Here is a 7,731-nt window from a genome sequence, read left to right as displayed (position 1 = left end):
CAATTTATGAAGCACCCCAATGGGCTGGAGAGCATAAAGAGGAAGGAAATGGTGGTGGTGAAGGGCCTCCTTCATGGCAAATGAGGAGGGGCTGGGGGATCTTTTACCCAAAGCCCGGAGAAGACTCAGGGGGCGGGGTCGGGGGGGGAATATGATGGCTCTAAGCGTTTGAAGATACAGTGGGTGTATGGAAGGGGGATCCTCCCTCCCATGGTTGGTGCCAGAGGGCAGGACCATAAGCTGTAGGGGGGAGGTGAAAAGACGCAGATTTAGGCTTGATAACCAGGGGAAAAAATGTCCCCGTGATGAGTCATCCTGAACTGGAGTGACCAGCCCTGAAACATAGTGAATTCCCCCTCACTGGAGGTCTCCAGGCCCAGCCAGGGTGGCCGCTTGTCTAGGAGGTTACACAAGGAGATTTGGTTTTTTTCAAACACAAGTTGGAGTACATAGCCATTAAGGTCCTTGTCAGCTCTGAAATTGTGATTTTGTGACACAGTCTCTGTTTTCTGCTGTCTGAAGGACGTGTTCTGCTCGGTCCCGGAGGGCAGGAATTCCAATTCTGGCTTGATATTCAAATACCATACATGGGAAAAGTGAGGCCCAGAGACTGGGAAGGATAGGGTGTCAGTGGCCGAAATGGGGCTTGAACCCAGGTCTTCCAGAAAGGAGATTAGCTCCTAGTAACCAGCTACGGATGGGATGGGGTGCCAGGGTAGGAGAAGGGAGACAAGGTTGTAGTGAGCTTCCTGTCAGGGGCTGGATGCCGCAGAGAGACCTGTAGCTCGGGCAGGTTGGATTAAATGATGCCTGAAGCTCCCCGATCCTATAATTCTGTTCTTCCATATACCCATGGGGCTCCTGCCTGTCGTCATCTGAGCTTAGTGGTTCTGCCTCTTCCTCCGCCCCCTGGCCAAGTCATGGAGCCTTGCCTCTTCCCTCTGGAAATCAGGGGTAATCAACCTTGTATCACCTTCCGCAGCCCAAGGCTGTGCCAAGGAAAGAGCTCTATAAACCTCAAATTAGGGCTGGAAAAAGAGGCATGGTGGCGATTACGTTTTTGCAAAACACACATGCATCTTTGATTCTTTGTTGGGAGAAGCAGGGGGTGGTTGGAGCCTTTCCTAGCAGGAGCTCTCAGAGGCCGGGCTGGCCTCCTCTCCCTCCCCACCCAGCCCCCTGCTGCATATGGAGTGGCAGGGGGCAGCCCCGTGGCTAGAAGAGTGGCGGTCCCGGGACAGGCGTTCATCCAAGAGACTTTGGCCCAGCCGGCATCGCTGCCATTGTTTTCGGATCTCAGCCTGGACCTGCGGGGGGCCAAGGGCAAAGGTAGGACATGACCATTACCAGTTGACCCCCTGTGGGGAAGAAGGTCATAATGGGTCTGGGGGCTTCATACCTCTTTGTTGATGAAACAGTATAGGATGCTGACAAAGAGTCCCTGGAGAGAAGACACTGAATGAATACAAGTGCTTTATGGGAAGCCTGAGCCCTCTCTTAAAAAAAGGGCAGGACTTCAGCCCAGGTCTTAATCAGGCTCCAAATCCAGTGTTCTCTCCCCCAAAGCAGTCTGATAATCTTAGCCTTCCCTCCCTTTTTGTGAGTCATCCTAGCAATGTAACAGATTATCTGCTCTCGGTTGACACGCAAGGGTGAGAGATTTGCTGTTAGACACAGCCCTTCCCCTTTTGAGCCTGAGCTTTCCCAAATATAACGGGGGGGTGTTGTTAGACAATAGTTTTTAGTTTCTGCATGTATGATGGAACTTTCAGAGGTGAAAGCTTTTGTATTCTTTGTGTCTGGAGTGTCAGAGGTGGGTTCCAATCTGGGAAGACTTCTCGAAGCAGTTTGCAGAACCAGATTGGGCTGCCGAGACCAAGGAGCAAGGGTGGCAGGTGGTGGATTTGGAATGCACTGAGACAGTTCCTATCCCAGCACCTTACCTGGAAGGAGCTGAGGAAGATCTCAAAGCACAGTTTGGTGTAGCGAAGGGTGCCCTTGGCTTGTTCTTCTATCACAGGTGCAAACACCACCTCATGGATGCCCAGGAGGGGGACCAGGGTCAGTGTGGACCTGGCCAGCCTGGGAGTAAAGGGAGCATGAACCCCCAGGGCCCTTCTACCCCTCCCCCTATGTGAATCCTCCCTGACCCCAGGGACTCTTCCTTCCCTCCCTCCCCCGACCTGAGCCTGTAGTCCTGACAACGCATCTGGTGGGCCTTCAGCTTGGCCAGCAGGATGCCCAGAATCCGAACGAAGATAAGGAAATTAACCTGAGGAGGGGAATGACAAAATGTAGGGAAGGGTCATGCTGAGTATGAGGGCAAAACTGTTGGAGTTTGAGTAAGAAGCTAAGGAACAGGAGGGTTCCAGACTCAGACTGTTAGAACCTTAGACTATCAGCACCGTGGACAGTTGGGATTCAAGAACATAGAATGTTAGAACATTACAGCTGTGGAAGGTTAGGCTTAGAATTTGGACATAGAATCTGAGAATGTTATAGTTCCTTTTCATCCAGCTGACCTATTTGTTGAACCTCTCCCTCACACTTCTGCCACCCCTCTAGGGTAGGACTGAGGCTAAGCCTGGGGGTATGGGGCCTTGGGGAGCCTCGGGGAACATTGGGTACTCCCACTCTCAGAGCCTGGTAGGGGGAGAGTGCCCGCACAGTCAGGAGTGGGGAGCTCAGAAGAGGAGGTCTGTCTTCCTGGGTGGTCAAGGAGGGCTTCCTGGATGCCATGGGAAATCGGGCTAGGTTTTGACAGAGGGAGAGGGCTGGGAAAGGAGCCTAGAAAACCCCAAACTAAGATGAAAAGAAGCCTGAACTGAGGAAAGGGGGTGCAGAGGCTGCTGGAGGAGACATCTTCCTTGAGTAAGAGAGAACTATTCTATGAGATAGGGAATGGGGAATCATACCAAGATGGTGGCGAGAATGGGCATGCGGATAATCCACCAGATTGCCTTGATCTCATTCCGTTCCCAGCACCTGTAAGAAGAACTCTCCAAGGTCCTGCTCAACCTATTCTATCCTGGCCCCGCCCTTCCATCCAGGCGGCCTTTGTGTGAGTCACACCCGTATTCCACCCCAGCCCCTCCCATTATGTTAGTCCTCAGCCCCCCACCCCAAGCAGGTCACGCCCACATTCCATACTGGCACCGCCTCCTGGTGTCCACTTTGACTCACTGAGTGTTCTCGTGGAGGTGTCGAGAGATCACCCACGGGACGACAAAGAGCACGGGGCCCCCTGTGAAAACCAGCCACGCCCAAGAGGTCAGAAGACAAGGAGACCCTCCTTTCTACCTGTCCGAAGTTGGGGGGGCGGGTTCGATGGGGGCCGTCAGTGTGTCTGAAGCTTTTTAAGGCCAGGGAATGTAAAATATCTAAAAACCAGCAAAGTCCTAGAAATGCCCTTCTCTTGTTCAGATGGTCTTCACCTGCTCTTTCTATCTATATCTTATGTGGACCCAGTTCTTTACATGCTGTGTCTCCTGTTAGAATGTATCCTCCTTGAAGGCAGGCACTTCTTTTTGCTTTTGCATGGTTGGAATGAGCCCGTAATCAGGGTTTGATAAATGCTTCTTGACTGACTGGTCTCAGAGCTGGAAGGACCTCATCTCAGAACTAGGAGGTAATCTAGTACACCCCTTTATTTTCTCTGTAGTCACTAGCCCAATACTCGGTGGTGTTGTCAAGTGGGGAGGGCGGAGGGCCAGGCAGAGTGAGACTCACCCCAGCCGAGAAACAGGTAGCATTTGAAGTGCCTATCTTCTGAAAAGGCCATCAGTGCCAGCAAGCTGTACAGGTACACACCTTCCACCAGCAACCACGTGTGGTTAGCACTCACACAGTACTGGGTCACAATCTGGGCCACTCGGCAAGTGGCTAGGGCCTGGCGGTGGGTGAGAGGATCAGAAGCAGATAGAGGTAAACTTCCCAGGAGAGACTCCCTCTCCCACCAGCCAGCCATCTCTCCTCACCCCAGCCCACCCAATCAACCAGATGCCCTCCCCCAACAACGTCCCTGTCTTCTAGACCTGGTCCAGAGGGTGGGCAGTCAGATAGTGAGTGGGTGTGAGCCAAGTGGGGTGAGAAGAGGGTGATGGAGTCCAGTGATCATAGAGCATAAAACGTCGACCGTCATGGCTGGGAAGCCACTTAGAATGGAGACCATAGAATGTCGGTATATTGGCATTACGGGCTCTGTGCCCACACTGAAAGGGGAAAGGAAGGGAGAACCCAGAGATCACCTGACCAGGGAGCACCTGAGAGGGGCCTCCAGTGTGAAGGCCCAAGGTGGGCAGCAGTTTATCCCTAGTGAGAATGGCAGCTGCTCGGAAAACGAAGGAGACGAATAGATTCATGTGGATATAGTTTCGGGTGCATCGAAGCTTCCTGCAGGGAGAGGGTCATGGCAGAACCTGTTGACCCTGCCCCATAACTGCCAGCTCTCCACTTTCCCCCTCACTCCATGTACTTCCTTTCTAGTTCTCCCTAAGGATGCCTGTCCTCCCTAAGGAAGGTTGACCTTCCACGCTTGTCTAACAAATGGTCATTTGCTTGAAGATGTCTGTTGAGAGAGGGAAATCCACTGCCTCCCAAGACAGCTCATTCCACTTTTAGACAGCTCTTCCTGATATAGAGCCGAAAAGTCCTCCCTTCTGGAACCAAACAGAACAAGTCTGACCTCTCATCCACCTAAAGGCCCTTCCGATGCTTGAAGACAGCTAGCTCATCTGCCCTCCGCCCTCACATATTTCTGTCCAACCAGAGTCTCCTAAAGAGCAAAGCTGAGTCTCACTCTTTAGACTGGGGGCCCCCTGAGGACGGTGTCATGTCTCTCCTTCTGGACCAGTTACCTAAAGGAGCTGAGTATCAGCACAGCCAGCAACAGGGTAACCAGGGAGAGTGAGTACCCCACTGTATACACCACCTGCAGCTTCTCCAGGATGAGCCTTTGACCCTGGAGGAAGGAAGATTCACAGAGCTCAGCACAGCCCTGAGACCGATGGCTCACTTTCCTGTGGGACAGTGAGGATTTTTCAGACTCTTCCTGAGGAAAGGCTGTGTTTCTTCCTACACCCAGTGATCTCACCTGGAAGACCTGCTCCCTCTCTGGAGACACACATTGGGAGTGGTCCCTCCAGGATCCCCACTGCCCATCAGCCCCACAGAGACGCAGCACGGAGCCCATGGTCACTGAAGAGAACATGGAAGACAGACCAGGCTAAAGGAGGGGTATAGTGTCAGGGTGGAAGGTGAGGGGGGCAGAGACCCAGAGAGGCACCCATGGAGACAAAGGGAGCTCACACAATCCCCAATTTCAAGCTGGAAGGGACCTCAGAGACCATCATGTACCGCCTCTTTATTTTACAGGTGAGGAAACTGAGACCTAAAAAGATTAGTGACTTGGCCAGGGTCACATAGTTTAAGGCAAGATTTGAACCCAGAACTTCCTGACTCCAAGCCCGGGGCCCTGTCTCTTGGACCATTCTAGACAGAAACACAGAAATGCTCCCAGAGAAAGAGGAGCTCAGTATGCGTATGTCAGACCTGGAGGTCCCTGAGCATACAAGACATGAGAACATGAAAGAGAAGGGATCGTAGAGGACATCTAACCCAATCCCTCTTTTTACACAGGGTGGAGGGAAAACTGAAGCCATTCAGGGAAGTGACGTTCCCAAGATCCCACAAGAAGAAAAGGACTTGAGCCTAGAAAACCAGAGAAAAGCAGACAGCACTGAGAGATTCAAGGAGTCAAGGAACCAGAGAAACACAGAGAGATGGAGATAGATGGTGAGTCAGAACGGCAGACAGGAGAAAAGAGAGACACGCACAGAGAAACCCAGAGAGGACAGGAAGACCAGCCCCTTACACACACACTCAACACAGAGACACATAGAAAGGGAAACTGAGGCAGCCTCAGGCTCAAAGACAGCCTCAAGAGGTGGGCCTCTTTGTTATCCTCCCAGAGAGGGGATCCTCACCTTCCTGGTACCAGGGCAGGTACCAAGGGCAGGGGGCACTGGCTGTGGTGTTAGGGGGTGAGTGGGGCCAGCAGGCATACATGTCGAAGGTCCCATTGCAGGCAAGGCCTGGGGTAGGAGGAAGCAAAGGGGGCAAAGATGTTCACTCCCAGTTCCTTCTCCTAGGTTCCCCCAAGGTGGAGAGAGGAAGAGAATATGGGTTTGTGAAGGAGGTAGAGTTTTCCCCCATCCCACCCACAGAACCTAATGGCTGCTTCTAACTGCCTTCTCCCTTCCTTCATCCGTTCAAGCACGGCCCGTCAAATCTGTGAGATGTCTGCCCCATGGAATGTCCACCCCTGTTGCTTTCCCCTAGGTCTAGACAGACTGGCCATTTCACCAATTCCCTTCCTGTCCTCCCAGTCCAACACACACATTTTGCTCTCTGCCTGCATACATGCACACCCACCCCCCAGCACCCACAGTTGAGTCACTTCGCATCTCCACCAGCTGGAGCCTGGCACAGGTTTAAGCCCTTTCCCCAGATCCTTGCTGAGATTCAGGATGGCCCACCTGCTGTATCCCGCAGGAGCCCCGGCTTACCTGCCAATGGCTCAGCAGCAGCTAGATCCTCCTGGCACTGAGCCTGGTACTGCACCCATCGACGGTAGGCCTCATTGGCTGTGCTCCTCAGAGAGCTGGCCTGTGGAGAAAGAACCCTCCTCACCACACCCCAGGTACCCAGGGGAAAAGGAAGGGATCTTGGAATGTCTACTGCAGTTGGTTATGAGGCTCAAAACCCTCGCGGAAAGCCAGCAGACCACCTCCCATCTGTCCCACCCTCTACATCCTGAAATGTGCCCCGCCCTTCTTCAGCCAGTCTTGCACTATCCCTCATCGAAGACTTGTAAGGTATCAGGGAGGGGGCAGGATTTGCAGGCTAGCGTGAGAAAGGGAAAGGAGGAGGTTTTGAGCCGACATCCGAACTGAGGGGTGTCTTGAAACCTCTAAAGCTTAGTTACTTGGGAATGAGGAGGGTGTCTGTAAACCCACCATTAGTGCTCCTGGGAGGAAGGGTCTTGAAACTACTTCTTACCCCTCATCCCCCTTCACCCCCAGGAGGATTTCCAAGCCCTTATGGCCTCTCCCTCCCACCCCCTTACTTGTGCTTTCCACAGGACCGGATGGGACAGCAAGAGAATCAGGAGAGGTGGAGGTGTCCACATCGCAGGAGGGAATCTGGCCTTCAGAGTCCACGATTCCAGGGGTGCCTTGGAGCTCCTCTTAAAAGTCTTGTGGGAAGCAGGGTAGCGTGAAGGATAGACAGCCTTGGAGCCAAGAAGTTCCCTGATACATCTCGGCTCTGTGCCCCTGAACAGGTCACCTCATCTTGGAGCACCTTGGTACCCTAGTTCACACAATCTGATGACTGTTAAATTGAAGGGAAGAGCTAACCTGTATCGGTAGAGGAAATTTCCTCACCCAGTAGCTCTCTATCCAAATGAAAATCATAGGTCTAGTTCCTATTCCTAACTACCCTGTGAGGTAGGTGCTATTGCGATGCCCATTGTACAGAAAGGATGAAGGAAAAGAAACAGGATTTCAACCCACTAGGTCAAGCTGTTTCTGGGTTTTCCCGAAGGCCCTTGGAGACCCGTGGCAGAAACTGATGATCAGGTGCTTCCCCACACCAGACTGTTTGCCATCCCCCCACCCCCTCCAACAACTGTTTGCCAAATCCCTGTTTTGCCACGTATCACAACATACT

At 52.7% G+C, this 7,731-nt stretch overlaps 1 protein-coding gene across 1 annotated transcript; it reads right to left on the bottom strand.

Moving 5' to 3' along the window:
* Window positions 1–783: 783 nt before the first annotated feature.
* Window positions 784–7,441, bottom strand: LOC114031034 (gastric inhibitory polypeptide receptor-like). Its single transcript, XM_027846036.1, has 13 exons — window positions 7,127–7,441; window positions 6,567–6,666; window positions 5,985–6,092; window positions 5,093–5,196; window positions 4,857–4,960; window positions 4,263–4,392; window positions 3,730–3,889; window positions 3,184–3,244; window positions 2,916–2,985; window positions 2,184–2,272; window positions 1,944–2,082; window positions 1,400–1,441; window positions 784–1,307 (listed from the first exon to the last, which is right to left on the bottom strand). Exons 1-13 carry the CDS (start codon window positions 7,187–7,189, stop codon window positions 1,125–1,127), a joined length of 1,353 nt encoding a protein of 450 aa, XP_027701837.1. The 5' UTR covers window positions 7,190–7,441; the 3' UTR covers window positions 784–1,124.
* Between the last annotated feature and the right edge of the window lie 290 nt (window positions 7,442–7,731).

The sequence above is a fragment of the Vombatus ursinus genome, unplaced genomic scaffold (genome assembly GCF_900497805.2).
Source record: "Vombatus ursinus unplaced genomic scaffold, bare-nosed wombat genome assembly UNPS02015030.1, whole genome shotgun sequence".
Taxonomy (NCBI): domain Eukaryota; kingdom Metazoa; phylum Chordata; class Mammalia; order Diprotodontia; family Vombatidae; genus Vombatus; species Vombatus ursinus.
This window is presented reverse-complemented; position numbering and strand designations above follow the sequence as displayed.

What these genes read in the sequence shown, in the direction of transcription:
- LOC114031034 (XM_027846036.1), bottom strand. Translation starts at nt 7,189, where the DNA reads ATGTGGACACCTCCACCTCTCCTGATTCTCTTGCTGTCCCATCCGGTC. An exon ending in CTGATACTCAGCTCCTTTAG is followed by an intron (nt 4,393 to 4,856) that starts GTAACTGGTCCA and finishes CTCTCCCTGCAG; the next exon opens with GAAGCTTCGATGCACCCGAA. An exon ending in ACACTGGAGGCCCCTCTCAG is followed by an intron (nt 3,890 to 4,262) that starts GTGCTCCCTGGT and finishes ACCCACCGCCAG; the next exon opens with GCCCTAGCCACTTGCCGAGT.